Source organism: Pecten maximus, chromosome 14, assembly GCF_902652985.1.
Source record: "Pecten maximus chromosome 14, xPecMax1.1, whole genome shotgun sequence".
Taxonomy (NCBI): Eukaryota; Metazoa; Mollusca; class Bivalvia; order Pectinida; family Pectinidae; genus Pecten; species Pecten maximus.
The window spans coordinates 13,045,078-13,064,691 of NC_047028.1; the positions used below are offsets into that span (position 1 = coordinate 13,045,078).

The 19,614-nt window shown below is 37.6% G+C and overlaps 1 protein-coding gene across 1 annotated transcript in view; it reads right to left on the reverse strand.

Moving 5' to 3' along the window:
* LOC117342268 overlaps positions 1-19,614 on the reverse strand; it is a 191,127-nt gene that overhangs the window by 23,292 nt on the left and 148,221 nt on the right. Inside the window, exons 9-13 of the mRNA XM_033904357.1 lie at positions 14,111-14,280; positions 11,778-11,837; positions 11,259-11,443; positions 10,559-10,716; positions 10,113-10,291 (exon numbers count right to left, since the gene is read on the reverse strand). Of these exons, the coding sequence (XP_033760248.1) occupies positions 10,113-10,291; positions 10,559-10,716; positions 11,259-11,443; positions 11,778-11,837; positions 14,111-14,280 (752 nt within the window). The remainder of the gene's footprint in view (positions 1-10,112; positions 10,292-10,558; positions 10,717-11,258; positions 11,444-11,777; positions 11,838-14,110; positions 14,281-19,614) is intronic.

The window sequence follows — 19,614 nt, forward strand, 5'->3', positions numbered from 1 at the left end:
ATCAGGAATAATCCTTGAAAAGTCTTTGAAAATGAATTTGAACGAGAAATCCTTAAATTGTACATTTACTTCGAAGTTTTCTGTGCTGCCCATGGGGTAACGAATTTCTCTTCAACAACAATCCTGTAAATGCGGAAAATCCCAACGCTAGAAGTTAACCTCCAACAACCTATCAAACGTAAACATGAGACACATCCCAAAGAAATATGTCAAAAATGTTGGAAGACTTTCGAGTCCTCGTTGACGTTGTTATCAAACACGACGACAAAGATTATTCATATTGACAGCGTGATGACTTTAACAAGGATGACTGCACTTATATAATATATATACATGTATATACGAGAGGCCATTTATCAGGAACTATTAAATGCAATAAGTTTGCAAAGTACGAGGGTTGATTAATATGTTGTGAGCCTCGTATTGGAGAAGGTACTCACGGATGGTCTTTTTCAATCCTACTATTCCCTGACTTTATAGGACCGTGTACCCAAGGACTGGTCTCATTTAGTTAGTTTATATCGACGAGATAGAACTCCTAAGTAAACAAGGCCAGCGGCTTTTGCAACATAGACAAAATCGGTAAGGGTTATATTGAAAGAGTCTGTCATTGCCATGACTGCCATTCACGATTGTGGCTTTAACTTGATTAAGCATCCGCCTTATTCACCTGATCTCGTTCCCTCAGACTTTCATCTATTTTCAAAACTGAAAACAGCTATTTCATGCACCCTAACCCTAACCCTTACATGCAGTTGATGACTTTCTGAACAGCCAAGAAAATGAGTCCTATAAAAGTGGCATTGAGGCCCTTAAACACCGCTGGCAAAAGTGTATAGATACTGAAGGGGATAATGATGAAAAATAATACAATATGTCAAACAAAATTCAAATCTTTCAAAATGAGTCTCACTACTTTCTTATCAGCACTCGTATATCAAAACGTTTGCTGGCCAGTGTGACTTCTGCAATAAACTCTGTATTGCAAAACGGTACTTAGTTAAATATGTAAAAACTTATTTTCCTTCAAAAGGAGATTATTGAAATACAATGAAATCGGCAGAAAAGAAAAAAATACAGATAAATAGTGGGAACAGTTCAGTTCAATACATATGCTTTTGTGGCAAGATACATCCTTATACATCAGCCTAAATCAACACATAGGCATTGGATTTCACTTTTATGTTAACCATGCTTTTATGGAGCAATTCCTCTAAAAATATATTCAATGGGGCGCGCTAGCGCCCCATTTAGAATATGTTCTTATAGGAATTGCTCCATAATAGCATGGTTATCATAAAAGTGAAATCCAATCCCTATATTTACACTTACGGATGTTGTTTCTATAAGTCTTTGTGATTACAATATTTTTTTCTTTGTAAATAAAAAAAATCATATAAAAGTCGGACACAGTGGGAGGAGTCAATTATTAGAACGGCCAATGGTGACGCTTCACAACAAATTGAGACTTTTTTTCCGCGGTAAAAAATAGTTCTGTTTTTTATTATGATATTAACATAAATAACAAAAACATTGTGATAGATTATCATATTTAATATTGTCAAACATGTTATTTTCATACATTTAATAATGGTAGACAAAGCGTGTTGTTTTATTTTAAGAAACATTTCATCACGCGTTCAACGAGAGTAACAGAAAACAGACCGCGACCGAAGTACTCGCTTCCCGCTCAGCCGCTGACACGTGTGATAAAAAAAACTGATCATTGAGGAGTTTACAGTTTTCCGCAGTTAAATGTGCACCCGTGGAATACGCTGTTTGTCATCAACCCAGAGTTTAAACAGCTGGAAGTGTTAGATATGGATGTTTGACTCTGTGATGCCGTTGTTAGGCCAACATCCATAGAAACTGAAGGTGTGCCGTGATCAATGCTCCCGAAAGGAACGACATGTTTTGACGGTTGATCGCACACAGTTACAGAAGGGCAAAGGGCCGGCGGTTCGGAACGACAGCTATCTACTCGTGGACCACTGGTACAGGCAACCGATAATAAAGTTAAGTTTTCAAATTAAAAAAATAACCCTTTGTAACTTAAATTGTAAATGTTAACAAAGCCATGTGCTTGGCGAAAGTAGTTCCCGTACCCTGTCATATTTTCATACGCAAGTTCAAAGGTCAATGTTTCCATGCAAGAATGGTAAACAAATCGGTCTGGTATTGTTATATAGTGACAAAACTTTGCCAGTGTAAATATGAAAAATATTTGTTAAATGCTATAAAAGACATTCCTTGTGATATTTGATCTGAAATTTTTAGCGATGCAATACTTATAGTATTTTTTATCCTTTGTTTGGACATGGATTGTTGATTATAATGACATCAAGTGGTAAAGTTTAGATAATGAAAACGTTCCGTATCATTGATAATATAAGTTCAGATCAAATATCACGGATTTTTTTTGTAGCACTTAACACATATTTCGATGTGTCGATAGATAAACTTCTAGTCTGCAGGATTTCCCTCAGGGACAACATTTGTGTTTGATACCACCATGCTTCCTGATGTGTCGTGGCAGCGACGATTCCGTTGTGTACGTTTCCGTACAGATGAAGCATATGTACCTTTTTTTTAATATGTTGTTTCTACTTCACAAAGGAGTATTTTATGAAGTCATCTGTAAAGCAAATATAACAAAGTCGATGCGTATAAATTGCATACAGTTATGACATCATGCGCCACAGATAGTCCTGGCCCCATGGGCAAAGAAACCAAATTTGGTAGTAATTTTTGTGCAAATTTACGGGTTCCTCCTAAAGATATGCATTGGATGTGTTTTAAAATGAATGTTCATTCTCAAACACTTTTCAAGCGTGTTTGTTTAAAAGCAATGCAGCTGTGCGGGAAATGTTATTTTGATCATGCTCGTTTTGTTATTTTGCCGATCTAGCAAAAGTTCTTGAAGTCGCCAGGAAACAGCACAGCATACACCCTAGACATCCCTGGATTCCGTGATATAAATATTTGCCACGATGTGGGGGTGTACACTTTGGTATTGTTATCTTAACGAATCCCCAAAAATGATGAAAACCAATATGATTCATCAAGGTTTGAGTGTACCTATTTTATAAAGTGACATGATATGCACGTGAAAATAGTCATTGTAGTAGCAACCGAGCGTTGCAAACCTCAAGGAACGTTTCTTATTTAATTGTAACAGGTGTCAAATTTTAGAAATTGATGATGTTACAAAGCGAAAAAAGATTACAATAAAAATATGACACTTTAACGTTCTTACCACACCAGAGTTTAATTTGTATAGCGAAATAATGATGCAGCAGTCATTCAACTTTCATAGATTCTACTCCCAGTAGTACGCCTAATACCCTATCTCAGACGCCTAATGAACGGGCCTGTTCCTGTTGTCATGGATACAATGTTTCTCCTTGACACATCGTGCTATTGGGCGGTTTCTATGTTAATGGCGTACAATCATTTCCCCATCATAATGACATGATATAGGCTTCCAGTTAGAATAATTAAAAACTGTTCTTTTTTGAAATTTTCATTTCGGAAATCACTGTTCCTTATAACGTGACGTTTAGATCTTAGCTTAAATCATGGTTTTAGATCGATATGATATATTTCGCTGCAAAATGAGCTGTCACAAACAGGCCAATTCTCTTTTATCATTCACCAAACCATACATATAGAGACGACTACCGATTAGGTGCAGTCTTTTCATGAGCCTATTACAATTACTAGGGTAATATAAATAATGTGTTATAACCGAATAGATTCGTTTACTGGGACAAATGTTTGCAAAGAAAATTGGCTCGCTTAGTAAACGATGGATCAGTACCGCTTTCTACACAGAACAAAGAGGGAGATATATTTCCTCAAACCTTTGTTTTCCGTTTAAGATGTAAATGTGGATTTTCATAATGTAACCTGTTAGACTAGTCACGCTGAGTTTCCGACACCAAGGAAATACAACGAAAGAACAGGGTATAGATCAGTGCAATTCATGACACAAGTAAAATTGATAAACAATAAAACCGGTACTGATGTTTGCAGATCGGGAAAACCCGACATGTTAAAGCAATTGTTATTCAACTCAAGATTGATAAAACGAAAATAAATATGTCTAAAATGCTTTATTACATCCCTAAAATAGCACAAGGATAACATGACCATATGTTATGTTACAAAAGCGGCAGCGTCTTTTGTTTTATCGACGCGGGATCCAATTTACACGACGTCCGTCTGACTACACATTGAACAAGGAGAATGTGACCATGATGACGACCATATATCTTTCTCATGGACTTCAACAGATTAGCTTTCTCGAAACCTTAAGTTGTTATCTTACTACCGTCAGTTGTCGACGCACGACACACAATGCTATATAGTGTACTTAGTCCGGCGTTACCCGAGTGAGAAGGAGACCGGGAATAGGCAGATTAGGAGAAACCTCTGACGCCTCAAGTTATATACAAGGTAGGGTTGCAGGGGTTTTCGTCCCCTGAACTCTATTTCTCACATAACCCAGCTTGAAACTTTATAAATAAGCTATATCCTCCCATTAAGTGTCAAACATTTTAAAAGCATAAATGGCCCCGGTGGAACATTTTGACGTATGTGACGTCGTAATTTTGATAGCGATTAGTCTAGCTTGTAACAATTTATCCGGGGGTGGTGCGATCGACGCTCTGTAATAGATCAGCTATCGAAATATATTAGTTTTCTTTTAATTACACGAGACAATTATCGTTAATCAATGAAAGAGTACATTACATTAGAGACGCGGTACAGACCTCTCGTGTTATTAGGGCGAAATGCACTGTATATCTAGACGTGCTACAGAAACAGTGTGGTAAATGCGGGGTAGTACAGAACTGTGTGTAGTAGAGGCGGGGTAGGACATATCTGTGTGTAGTAGAGGCGGGGTAGGACATAACTGTGTGTAGTAGAGGCGGGGTAGGACAGAACTGTGTGTAGTAGAGGCGGGGTAGGACAGAACTGTGTGTAGTAGAGGCGGGGTAGTACAGATATGTGTGTGGTAGAGGCGAGGTAGTACAGAACTGTATTTAGTAGAGGCGGGTTAGGACAGATCTGTGTGTAGTAGAGGCGGGGTAGTACAGATCTGTGTGTAGTAGAGGCGGGGTAGGACAGAACTGTGTGTAGTAGAGGCGGGGTAGTACAGAACTGTGTGTAGTAGAGGCGGGTAGTACAGAACTGTGTGTAGTAGAGGCGGGGTAGGACAGAACTGTGTGTAGTAGAGGCGGGGTAGTACAGAACTGTGTGTAGTAGAGGCGGGGTAGGACAGATCTGTGTGTAGTAGAGGCGGGGTAGTACAGAACTGTGTGTAGTAGAGGCGGGGTAGGACAGATCTGTGTGTGGTAGAGGCGGGGTAGGACAGAACTGTGTGTAGTAGAGGCGGGGTAGGACAGAACTGTGTGTAGTAGAGGCGGAGTAGTACATAACTGTGTGTAGCAGAGGCGGGGTAGTACAGATATGTGTGTGGTAGAGGCGAGGTAGTACAAAACTGTGTGTAGTAGAGGCGGGATAGGACAGAACTGTGTGTAGTAGAGGCGGGATAGGACAGATCTGTGTGTAGTAGAGGCGGGGTAGTACAGAACTGTGTGTAGTAGAGGCGGGTTAGGACAGAACTGTGTGTAGTAGAGGCGGGATAGGACAGAACTATGTGTAGTAGAGGCGGGGGAGTAAGGAACTGTGTGTAGTAGAGGACGGGTAGGACAAAACTGTGTGTATTAGAGGCGGGATAGGACAGAACTATGTGTATTAGAGGCGGGATAGGACAGAACTATGTGTATTAGAGGCGAGGTAGTACAGAACTGTGTGTGGTTGAGTCGGGATAGGACAGAAATGTGGTGGTAGAGTCGGGATAGGACAAAACTGTGTAGTAGAGGCAGGGTACAATAACTTTGCGTGTTAGAGGCGGGTTACCAAGACGTTGTGTGTTAGAGGCGGGGTACAGTAACTTTGTGTATTAGAGGCGGGGTACAGTAACTTTGTGTATTAGAGGCGGGGTACAGTAACTTTGTGTATTAGAGGCGGGGTACAGTAACTTTGTGTATTAGAGGCGGGGTACAGAAACTGAGTGTGTTAGAGGCGGGGAACGGAAACTGTGTATTAGAGGCGGGGTACAGTAACTTTGTGTATTAGAGGCGGGGTACAGAAACTGAGTGTGTTAGAGGCGGGGAACGGAAACTGTGTATTAGAGGCGGGGTACAGTAACTTTGTGTTAGAGGCAGGGAACAGAAACTGTGTGTAAGAGTCGGGATACAGACGTTGTGAGTGTTAGAGGCGGGGTACAGAAACTGTGTGTGTTAGAGGCGGGGTACGGAAAATGTGAGTGTTAGAGGCGGGGTACGGAAAATGTGAGTGTTAGAGGCGGGGTACAGAAACTGTGAGTGTTAGAGGCGGGGTACGGAAAATGTGAGTGTTAGAGGCGGGGTACAGAAACTGTGAGTGTTAGAGGCGGTCTACATGAACTTGTGTGTTAGAGACGGGGTACAGAAACTGTGTGTTTGAGGCGAGATACAGAAACTGTGTGTTAGAGGCGGAGTACAGAACTTGAGTGTGTTTGAGGCGAGGTACAGAAACTGTGTGTTAGAGGCGGGGTACAGAAACTGTCTGTTAGAGGCGGGGTACAGAAACTGTCTGTTAGAGGCGGGGTTCATGACATTTGTTTTGTAGTTGCAGGGTAAAGAAACATTGTGGAGAGGCACAGAATTTGTGTACTGTAGATCTAGAGACATGTTTCAAAAACTGTGTGTGGTGGAGATAAGACACAGAAACTGTGTGTGGTGGAGATAAGACACACAAAAAACTGTGTATGGTGAATGTGAGACACAAAAACTGTTTTGTAAGGTGAGGCCAAAAATTTAACGAGATTGAAAATTAACTGTGTATTTCGTAAATCAACGTGTTTTAATGGTAGGTTAATGCTACAATATTAAATTGTCATTGAAGAGTGGTTCATGATAGGCATTTTCATCATCCAATGTTTCACTATTCCAATGAAATACCATATCAACACTGTGTGGCCTATCCTAAAACTTACAGCTTGTCCCACTATCAGGGTACCACCGAACTCATCAAACGGGAATTGTACCTCTACACTGACATCAAAGCTTTTCACTTTCATCTATAGATGCCGTGCAAATCCACAGCGTTGGACGATGATTATCGTTAGAGAACAGCAGGATGATCAGAGAAGATTGGACGACTACCAGGTACACGTTACCGTGATATTCGTATCTAACCAAACTGATGGATCAAACCTAACATGGCTTGTCGGATACTACAGACATTGTCTAGCTCGATCGATAATTTATCTCTTCAGTAATGTACAATTAACGTCAGTTAGAAGGAAATTAATAATGTGAAAGACAATTTTGACAGTTGCATGTACATACACATTGTACATGTACCATCAGTTTCTGACTATTACTCCTTACGTGATTCCCGCTCGTTGGTATTGATCATGCGTGCCCAAGACGTTCCCTATGAAACAGAACACTAGCTTTGTAAATACGCTTAAAAAAACGAAGAAAAAAAAAAAACGAAAAGAGAAACAACCGAGTGCTGTACACTTACAAGTTAAAAAATTAAAAACAATAAAAAGAAAAAGAAAAAAAGAGAAACAACCAAGTGTAATAAACTATAAACGCATTCTTGATTCCCCTGGTGGTGATTATTTTTTTAATTTGTCAATTACTTTGATGTTCACTTGACGAAAGAAAAATAAATTAAAAGGTTATTGTCAAAGTAATAAAAGGAACGTCCGTTATTTCTAGCAAAAGTAGCAATTTGCGCAAAACGTAAATTTATTGAACAGCTGCATGTACATTGTATCAGCATTGTCGTATAGGTGGGTAATTTATTATCACTATAAAGCTAAGTATACTGGTGAATAGCTGTCCATACTTTACCGCCACACCATTACTACTGTGCACATATATACATAGAGATTACACAACGAGTGGTTGTTGGATATGGAATTTATTTCACACGAGTAAGTTATTTTTTTAAAGTTACAAAAGACACGAGCTTTAGTTTGTTCATACCTTACAGCCACACCTTGACTATTCCCTAACGGGTACACGGCAGTGAATAGCTGTTCATACTTAACAGCCACACCTTGGCTATTCCCTAACGGGTACACGGCAGTGAATAGCTGTTCATACTTTACAGCCACACCTTGGCTATTCCCTAACGGGTACACGGCAGTGAATATCTGTTCATACTTTACAGCCACACCTTGGCTATTCCCTAACGGGTACACGGCAGTGAATAGCTGTTCATACTTAACAGCCACACCTTGGCTATTCGAATTCCCTAACGGGTACACGGCAGTGAATATCTGTTCATACTTTACAGCCACACCTTGGCTATTCCCTAACGGGTACACGGCAGTGAATAGCTGTTCATACTTTACAGCCACACCTTGGCTATTCCCTAACGGGTACACGGCAGTGAATATCTGTTCATACTTAACAGCCACACCTTGGCTATTCCCTAACGGGTACACGGCAGTGAATAGCTGTTCATACTTAACAGCCACACCTTGGCTATTCCCTAACGAGTACAAAACAGTGAATATCTGTTCATACTTTACAGCCACACTATGACTATTCCCTAACGGGTACACGGCAGTGAATAGCTGTTCATACTTAACAGCCACACCTTGGCTATTCCCTAACTGGTACACGGCAGTAAATAGCAGTTCATATTTTACAGCCACACCTTGACGACTATTCTCTAACGGGTACACGGCAGTAAAACCTGGATTTAAAGTCGTACAAGTGGTGTTATGGCGACTACAGGTTAACAGACCTAAATATTATGGAATCACAACAAGCTCAATAGGCCAGTTTGAAATATATTCGGATCGACTTCAATGTTGCTACACTTTTATCTTGATTTGAGATGGATATCCCGCATACGTGCAGCTCGCCATGCTATTTAACGTATTCATGTTTCTTCATGATATCCTGTTTTTTCTTCTTATTCTTATATATTTACTTTTTAGTTTCTAAGGAAGAGCATAGGGGCAAAGAAAAAGAATCATCTTTTCATGTGTGCAACTAATAATTTCGACTGGATAGTGAAAGATCTTGAGATATTAACTCGAAATTTCGAAATCCTACTCGCAAAACGAAATTATTATCTTTTGTACATTGATCTTTGAAAGCCCTTCTATAGATCTGATCAATTCTCGATGTATGAAAACTTGAAATATCAAGTTGAAAAAACATACGAAATTACAGTTTGGATAGAACAAGATAAATTAAGAGTTTATTTTTGGTGAAGGAAATATAGTCCTCTGTACCAGACCCCATCAGTTATAATAACAACTCGTAATAAAACACATCATTTTCAACACATATTTACGATCTATGTTTCAGTAACTACTTCTCAAATAGTTCCTGATTTTCCGTGTTTGTCAAAAGCATTTTGAAGGCATTAACGGTTGATTTATCCCGGTAGACTATTCCAGATTTTTACTGTTCTCATTGGAAATTTTATTTATGATTTAAGTTCGACATCGTTGCAAGATGAGTTATTGTTAATATTTACTTTAAATTATTTTTAAATTGGTATTAATTTCCTTATTTTAGCTAATTTCAGTTACAATGAATCCTGATAATGATAGAAGCAAGCTGATATAGATGTATTTCTAGAAAATCTAATTTAGATACCGGATATTTAATAAATGAACTAGTGACATTAAATTGCACATTAAAGCATCGCTGTCCTCAAGGCTATCATTTCTGTCTCATTCTGTGATAATGATAGGTCTAGTCCCACAGTATAACAGCGAATGCATATTGGCTGGCATCTGGACGAGTATTTGATGTTCCATTGAAATACACGTAATTGATCTATTCGAGGTTTATGTCTTTGCAACAAGTAATGGCTTATTACGTTAATTTCTATTATGTCCTGGCCCGCGATATTATAGTATGATACAGTGACACTTCGTTACGTTTTGTGTAGTTCATCACCTAGGTGAAAACACCTCCGGAAGAACTTTACAGATGGAATAAACTGGTATATCACAAACATATACATGGCAAGGTTTTAAAACATTAACTTTATATCATATTCATATATTTGTTTACCTCCAACAGGTTGTTTGGTTTGGGATGCAGAGAAGAGAAATTTTGGACGATCTGTGGAAGCAGTTTCCCAAGAACATGAACCTGTGTTTGTCTTATCGAGTAGCACAAACCACGCAGTGGTGTTCTCGCAGCCGACGTCGGGCCCCGACACGAAAAATCGACGTCCTTCAGACGCTTGACTGCAAAAACAATGGTATTGATATTAGACATTCAATTTATACACTTCCTGTTTGGGTAATGAATATCTTTTATCTTGATAGGTAAGGTCTGGTAATCGGTAGACAAGGGTCGGATGACAGGAAGTGGCATCGTAGTACGACTATAGTAATTTTAGCAAATATTAGAAAAAGCTTTTAGAAATAATGTGTTTTTACATGTTTACTTTTACATATATATACATATATATAACTATAGTTTCCTGAGGAATTCAATGTATTTCTAACTACCCTTGAATGCTGCAAATTTCCGGAGTGTCCGTCATTAGGTCGGTATAGCTGGTGTACAGGAGATGCTTACAGTCCATCCACGTACTCTGGTCAGCCGTAGTGGCATCAAACACTACATAACCCTTCTGTAGTCCGCCAGCATAGAAGGCAATCTTAACCTGTATAACACGATATGTGTAATTTGTCTGTCCGCTAATATAACATACAGGTGATATATCAAACACAGTAACAAAATGGAATTATTAGTGGCAATACAAAGCAGATACAAAAAAATTCGACCTGAACCGAGGTCGTGCATTTCGCCAATGACAAACAATACTAAATAAGTTACTTAATTGAACTTGGAACTGATGCAAATGACTTTTGAATATTAAAAAAATAGATAAAGAGACTTTTCCCCATTCAAGAAAAAAAGTAATGTCATTCGTTTGTTATCCAATATTTATGTTTTGGCTTAGAAATACAGGAGAAATTTCGAGTGTTGTTGCAATATAAATATCATAATAAATGTATTTGATATTGTTGTGGATACGGGACGAGTTACAGCACGATGCCTTAATTTAGTTGGTACCCAGTTGTATTCAATATAAAATCATAAAAAAACTTGCCATATTATTTTATTCACCGGATATGATTTGACATTGCATACACCTTGATTCTGAAAGGCTTTATAAAGTGTTATTAGTCATTCAACACTCACCGCTCGAACGTTATGATTGTTCCATAAATTGATGACCTCAGATTTGAAATTTGGAGTTCCAGGAAAAGTTGACATTGCGGCTTCTGATCCCTCATTGACTGTGACATTGGTGGACCAAAGGTCAAACACAGAACTGGCAGACTCGAGGTCACTGCCTGATGATATCTTAAAGACCGGACGCCATCCTGTGGGTAATCCGAAATTACAGGTATACAATTAGGACAGCATTTACGATGTTTTGAAGACATCAAATAGTATGCGGATAGTGTAAGAAATCTGAATACTTTAATCAACATTTTTGGAAATAAACTTATTATAACTTTAACTAGTAAAAAAATGGTGTTCTACCGATAATATTGAATCTATTACTGATGTGCTCTTTTTACAATAAATCTTATCAGATAACATATATAATTGATCTATTTGCATCTATGCGGCAATAAATTATATTTCATATAGTTTGCCAAAAGAATAATTGTTTTATAAAAAGACATGGGTAAAGACATTTAATATACTGACCATGTAAAAAGACTCCCATAACGTTGGCCTGCTTCACTTTGGCGGCGTTAAACGAGGACTCTTAAAAAAAACAAAAGAAAATATCCAAATAGAGATTTCTGATAAAAGATGAACCCCTAAAGCTAATGGACATGTTAAATGTTCTTCCAGATTCCCCATCGGAATTTAATATAATACAATTTACAAGTGCGCTAGGAAAATCGATTTAAATAAAATAAGATAAAACATTTACTTCAATATATTTTGTGTATAGAAATGCACGCTTATTTTATAACTGCTCTGTTTCATTAAATTTATGTTGTGACACGCTCGCGGCGTTAAATAAAATTTCACTGTGTGTGATATTAGGACATTAAAACTTACATTATTAGATCACCTCCTACACGCAAATATTTCATAGTTGAAGCAAAAAATGACGTAAGGTGCGCCGAAAGGAAAAAACAAAAGAACATCGAAATGTCAATTAAAGTGAAAGTCGATATAGCTTGAATAGTTGCAGTAAAATTTGGACAACGCCATAAAATATTTATAACGCTATTTGATGATGGAAATGCCATAAAATACATGTACCGATGTGAAAGATCGGATTTTTTAGAATCTAATATTGTGATTTATATTCCATATCAGATATATAGGACAGAAAATCAATTAGCTGATCTAAATTATATGTCAGGTAAATGAACGTAACAACAACTACAACAACAACAACAACAAAAACAAAACAACAACAACAAAATTGGGTCAAATATTTATATCCTGTCTGAAGATAATGTTCCTACATGAAATGGTGTAAAGAATATAAGGGGATGTTCAGGAAACTTGTCTCCATAGAGGCAGGTTTACAAATAAATGTCATTCTGACGTAAACCAGTTACTACATGTATTACTTTAAGGCCTGAATTCACACTTCAAGGTAGTTGGCAGCACTATATTGTTTATTTTCACCGATAATATTCCATTTGGCCCCAACAACAGTTGAGCATACTATGGGCAATGAATTGCGAATTACCGTTACTACTAGTCGCTAAGACAGATTTGACTGTTAAGGGGAAACTTTGGACTCATTCTCATCACGTATTACACTACATGACTTTCCAATGCTTAATATGAGTGGGAAGTATAGACGTTGTGTTTAACAGCAATCATTCGTTAGTCAATGTGGATTCCTCACCAATCGCTCATATTACGTCACCAATCGGTCATATTACTTCACCAATCGGTCATATTACGTCACCAATCGGTCATATTACGTCATCAATCGGTCATATTACACTACCGATCGGTCATATTACGTCACCAATCGGTCATATTACACTACCGATCGGTCATATTACACTACCGATCGGTCATATTACGTCATCAATCGGTCATATTACACTACCGATCGGTCATATTACGTCATCAATCGGTCATATTACACTACCGATCGGTCATATTACGTCATCAATCGGTCATATTACACTACCGATCGGTCATATTACGTCATCAATCGGTCATATTACACTACCGATCGGTCATATTACGTCACCAATCGGTCATATTACACTACCGATCGGTCATATTACACCATATTACATGCAGCAAAACCATGCAGCAAAACCATGCCTGTTTCGTCTATTTGTAAGAAAACAATTCACTGGAAATGCAATTTACACCTATCATCCACTCGAGGGATGTATTGTTTTAATGTAACCCTGTCTGTGTAATCACTTCATTCGCCATTGTTATCATTGAACTGCTGTATTGATGATTAGGAAACATCTATGTACTCAATCCAGATACAATAAGACACATCTTTGGCCAAGAGATTTTTAATGCGGATCGTACCACTTCTGTTTAGAATATAACCTTACATACATATGTATATACAGAAATATCCTTTTGAATACCCCTTGCAATAGCAGGTCCAATGTAAAACGAATCGAATGAGAACGTGATAAAGTGGTTTTCTAGTACACGCAACTCTCCTAAATCTCTGAAAGGAGGTGATTATTTAGTGTGGAGGGATAAATCTATAATATAAAACGAATGACACGAAAAAAAAGGAACAGTGTAAGAAACTGTATATCAGATCCATTGTCACGCACTCTCCTGCTGAGGACTGGTGTTAATTACTTAGATATTCTATCCTCTCTTTCTACACCCATTTATATCTTCTGTGGAACTTGACGCAGATAAAATGTCCAACTGATCCGTACGAATCACAAAAAAAAACAAAAAAAAAAACAACCTAAGCTACTGTACCTTTCTTAGAGGTACGAATGTTTGGCGGTATGCCAAGATAGACTGATATTTCAATAGCGAAGTGCAGGTTCAAACACACAAGTATTTACCTTTTTCAAAGTTCACGGCCACAGGTTCCTGGCTGTACAGGAAACCAGACTGGTAGTCCCATGCGCATGACTGTGTCCTGTTATCGTCATCAAGAATCATCATCCACGCAGTGTCGTCTGCGCAAGTCAGACCGGAAGTCTTGTGAATCTGCCAACGTCGTATACCATCTCTGTAACATATAAGTGTAATGATATTAAATTTATAAAATAAGTGATAAGATGAAGAGAGTGAGTGACTTTTGAGGATGTTCTGATTCCGTCGATTATGTTATATGGTACCCTCCGTGAGTTTATATATATATATATATCATTCGAAAAAAAATATCCCGCACAAGCTCGGATTTCTTACGATATTTGTTTTTACATCAATTTACACAAACGCATCTAGTTATGTTCTTATGGAGATCATAAGTCTTGATTTTCCATAAAAAACAAACACAGGATGTTTAGTTTGTAGAAAGTCATTATAGACATACAGTGTAGCTAGATCGATTTACGAACATTACTGCGGCCCTGATTGCTTGACAATAGGTTTGCGTTTTATTAGGCGAATAATGTGAAATATTTATGTACATGTTCAATCGACAAGAAATAAGTTTGAAGAAACAATGACATTGCGATTCAAGCAGAAAGTGTCAGCGAAACAGGGCTCGCATTTGTTAATTTCCCAAAACTTCGCATTAGATATATCATTCAGCGACCCTTCAGATAAGGATTTTCTGTTAGCATGATGGATTTTGATTCTGTGTTGTATAATGCTAGTGGAATTACATTTACACATACATGTATTAATTTCTGTGGGTGTCATGGATGCTACTGATCCATGAAATCAAGAAACAACGAAATTATCATTTTGGAAAATTTTTAGTTCAGTATGAATATTTAATTTTACAGAACTGAAGCTGAAATAAAAGACCTGGCACATGATTACAACACTTGATGCAAAATAGAAAAAAAAATGAAAAAAAAAAAAAAAAATAAAAAATTATCCATATACAAACAACGTTTTCAGTTTCAGGTTATTTTGTATCCTGCTGAGATGTATAGTAACCGATTATTCTCGTTTTGATATCGTGTTCTGTCTGCGAGAAGTTTTTGAAACCTGTGAGTGGCAATCGACCGAAAATAAGTAAGCAAATGCGTCATTCTAGATATCAATCGGCAAAAGCAAGAAAACAGTAAATAAAGTTAAGATTCAAAAGGAGGCAAGCTCAATGATAATAATATTTAAATTACCAGGTGTCCTAAAGGGAACATCTTGGATATAATGATTATACGATATCCTATCGGAATATGGCAAAACATATGTATGTAACGCATATTTCCGATAACTCTGTCGAAAATAGCTTGCATCCCCACTCCCCTTTCGAAAAAAAGACGCTACATAGTAGGAAAATTAAAAAAAAAAAAAAACAAAAAATAAAACAAAAAGTGCATGGCTCCAGATGATCAATTGGGTTTTCTACATACAAAGACATTACGAAAAGCTGTTTTCGAATGTTTCATTACCCTTTTCTCCTCTGCTTTCAATAATATTTCTAAAACGAAGCAAACATATTACTGTTCACTTTTTATTTCAAAATCAATTACTTTAAAATGGTGATGTTTGCGAAGCACGCCAACCCTGTATCTATCTCAAAGCAATATTTTACACGTTGTTCTGGTAATTTACAAATATACGCTGTTCAGACATCCGGCATCACCCCTCATACAAGGGCGAAACATTACCAAAATTATAACCTTGATATTCAAATATGCAATTGTAAATAGAAAAGCTATATTGTATAAGTGACCGCATGTGAGAGGCTCCATGCTAAAAGAGGGGTGAATCCAGACCTGGCATCCCTCCAGAATTTGCTAGAGAATAAAACCAATTTTAAAACCTAAAAAGTACACAGTTCAGACATCCAGCATCACCTGTCATTCAAGGGCGAATGCACTTATGAGGCTATGTCCAATACACCTAATATCACTGTAGGGGAAAGGCACAACACCATCGAACAGTCAGACATGTCGCCAGGAAGTAGAGGAGGGACTCCTCGGGGTGTAGTTGATAATGTAAGGGAACATGCAGACGTTCTAATTAGGTCTCCAGCGGAACAATTTCACGTTTGTTCCTGGTGGGAGTGTGAAAAAAAATAATAAAACAGGTTCCCACTATGTAGACTCACGTCAAATTGACGTGAATATTTAGTTTCTATATAAGGCGAAACTATTATAGAGTCAGATGTACCATGCCCTGGGCAATAAGTGGTTCGTGTCAGTCGTCCGGTAAAACTATTAGATGCTCATCTATGTGTTAATAACATGATATGTCCGCAATTCATGCATCGTTAATTATTTGATGAAATCGTTTATATGACAAAAATGTATTCGAAAATTTCGTATAGAATCAGATATTACTTTTTCGCAATTTCGTACACATGTCAAGGAAGGTTTTGTTTGTGATTTCAAGGTACCAAAATAATCCACTGTGCCAGCCAGCGCTTGCTTTAACTGACAGAGGAAACACTGCCAGGAAGATTGGGTTAACGTTTCCAAATCAAAAATAGCTTTCCTGTTGAGAAAGCATTGGGTGGCCATTACATGATGTCCGTGTGGTTGACATTTTAGACGACAGCACACCACAAACTAACAATGGATTTGACATTTAAAACGATTTGTGTCCGTTAGATCCCAATTTTGCTGACATCTAAATAACCGGCCAAGAATTTACTTAATATCTTCTTAAAAGGTATGGACAATGAGGCAGGAGAAAACACTACTTATCGAGGACGAGACATTGGCGTATAACAAAGATGTATAAAACATATGCAAGGTCAGTGACTACCAAACGTTCAATGTGCTGAGACAGAATAAGTTAAGTATCGAATAGCGTACAGCGTATTGACGACAATGTTCCATGCTTAATATTGTGACTTTATATTTTTTTGATGATATATATCCATGGGAAAAGTATGCGTCCAGAAAGATGTGCCACAATAATGCCATTCTCTTCCGTATACGTAAGGGAGACTACCGAAAAAGCATTAACCTCCTAGATAGCGCGGTTGCGAATGTACTTTTCTGCCAAGGGGTTTCAACGATGGATTATGACAGAACAACACAATGATATAAATCAACTGTAATACTAAGTATAATAATAGACAAATAAACGTCAAGATTTGATATATGTATGTCGGGTATAACGGCCACTTCTCAATGACTTTCCAACAATAGCCATGTTCCCAACTATAAGAGTCCTACAACACTCTTACAGCATCAAGGACTTCACAATTAACGAAATCACGATGTTGTGTGTAATTCAAGTTTCCAACGATATGTTGCTACTAGTACACATGAACATGTTTATGTAACAGACACGATTATCTAAATCTCAGTTGGCATCACACATACGGTAGTCAACATGTAACAACACGGTATAACGAGGCTAAAATCTGAGGCATCAATTGTACATTCATTCATTTCTTTATTTCCTCCAAAATATGAAGAGTACAAATATAAGAATAATTGACAATAAAGCGCAATCAAAGAAGAAAAAGAAGTCAAAAACATGGCCACAAATAGGTGCAAGGAATCAATATAAGGTGATATTGACATTTACGTCATGGATTAAACATTACAGTATGTAAAAACAACAAAACTGTTACCTGAATATTACATTATTGAAATGTCATTTTGTAAGCATTTGCTGCAAAAATAAGGCAGTCTTTAATAAAGAATTCAAATAATGACGGGTCATTTTCGAACAAGTCACATATTGATTTGCACCCAGCAAAGTGCATATCTGGACATCTCTGTCAGCCTGATCGAAAGACACATATACATGAACAGGATATTTATTATCCATATTCATCAGAAGATTTTCTCGTAAGTTTGATAAGACAGACTCTCTACAGTCTAGTAGGCAATGGGCGACTGCATCTTCATACGTGCCATTGCACCGAGCACACACTAGCTCACATAAAGGGGGGATTATCCACATTTTACCCACGGTTTTGCAAATACTATTGAATCTTTGGTGATGTTTTGGAAATGACCAGATGGCAGATGGTACTAAGTCATGATGAAGTTTCCTAAATCTATCAAACTCCGAGGAACCAACAAGCCGAGATTGCAAAGCATGCAATTCCTGACACAGCAGAGTATATTTAACAATGTATTTCCACCGGAACTTAGAAGGAAATTTACCAGAATACAGGAAATCAAATAAAAACTCTTGAATGTCATACTTGTGTAGAATATCCCAATCATCATTAATAAAACCATAATCGGCTTTGTATACACCGAGGCGTTTTTGATGTAGTCGCAACAAAAACAGTTGCTTAGAAGCAAAGTTTCCCTTGGTTCTACACAATGCCCTCAAAAAACGAAGCTTACTTAGCGCTGGCTATAACTGACAGAGGAAACACTGCCAGGAAGATTGGGTTTCCAAATCAAAAATAACTTTCCTGTTGAGAAAGCATTGGGTGGCCATTACATCATGTCCGTGTGGTTGACATTTTAGACGACAGCACACCACAAACTAACAATGGATTTGACATTTAAAACGATTCGTGTCCCAAGAATTTACTTAATATCTTCTTAAAAGGTATGGACGATGAGGCAGGAGAAAACACTACTTATCGAGGACGAGACATTGGCGTATATCAAAGATGTATAAAAAATATGCAAGGTCAGTGACTACCAAACGTTCAAAGTGCTGAGACAGAATAAGTAAAGTATTGAATAGCGTGCAGCGTATTGACGACAATGTTCCATGCTTAATATTGTGACTTTATATCTTTTTGATGATATATATCCATGGGGAAAGTATGCGTTCAGAAAGATGTGCCACAATAATGCCATTCTCTTCCGTATACGTAAGGGAGACTACCGAAAAGCATTAACCTCCTAGATAGCGCGGTTGCGAATGTACGTTTCTGCCAAGGGGTTACTACGATGGATATTGACAGAACAACACCATGATATAAATCAACTGTAATACTTAGTATAATAATAGACAAATAAACGTCAAGATTTAATATATGTATGTCGTGTATAACGGCCACTTCTCAATGACTTTCCAACAATAGCCATGTTCCCAACTATAAGAGTCCTACAACACTCTTACAGCATCAAGGACTTCACAATTAACGAAATCACGATGTTGTGTGCAATTCAAGTTTCCAACGATATGTTGCTACTAGTACACATGAACATGTTTATGTAACAGACACGATTATCTAAATCTCAGTTGGCATCACACATACGGTAGTCAACATGTAACAACACGGTATAACGAGGCTAAAAACTGAGGCATCAATTGTACATACGGTAGTCAACATGTAACAACACGGTATAACGGGGCTAAAAACTGAGGCATCAATTGTACATTACTGAATTAAGTATTTTTTCTGCATGTTTTCGCTTACTTGACACTTAATATTTTCATTTGATAGACCGACGCAGGGCGATATTATTTTTATTAATGAGTCAAACATACAATTTACATTGTATACCTA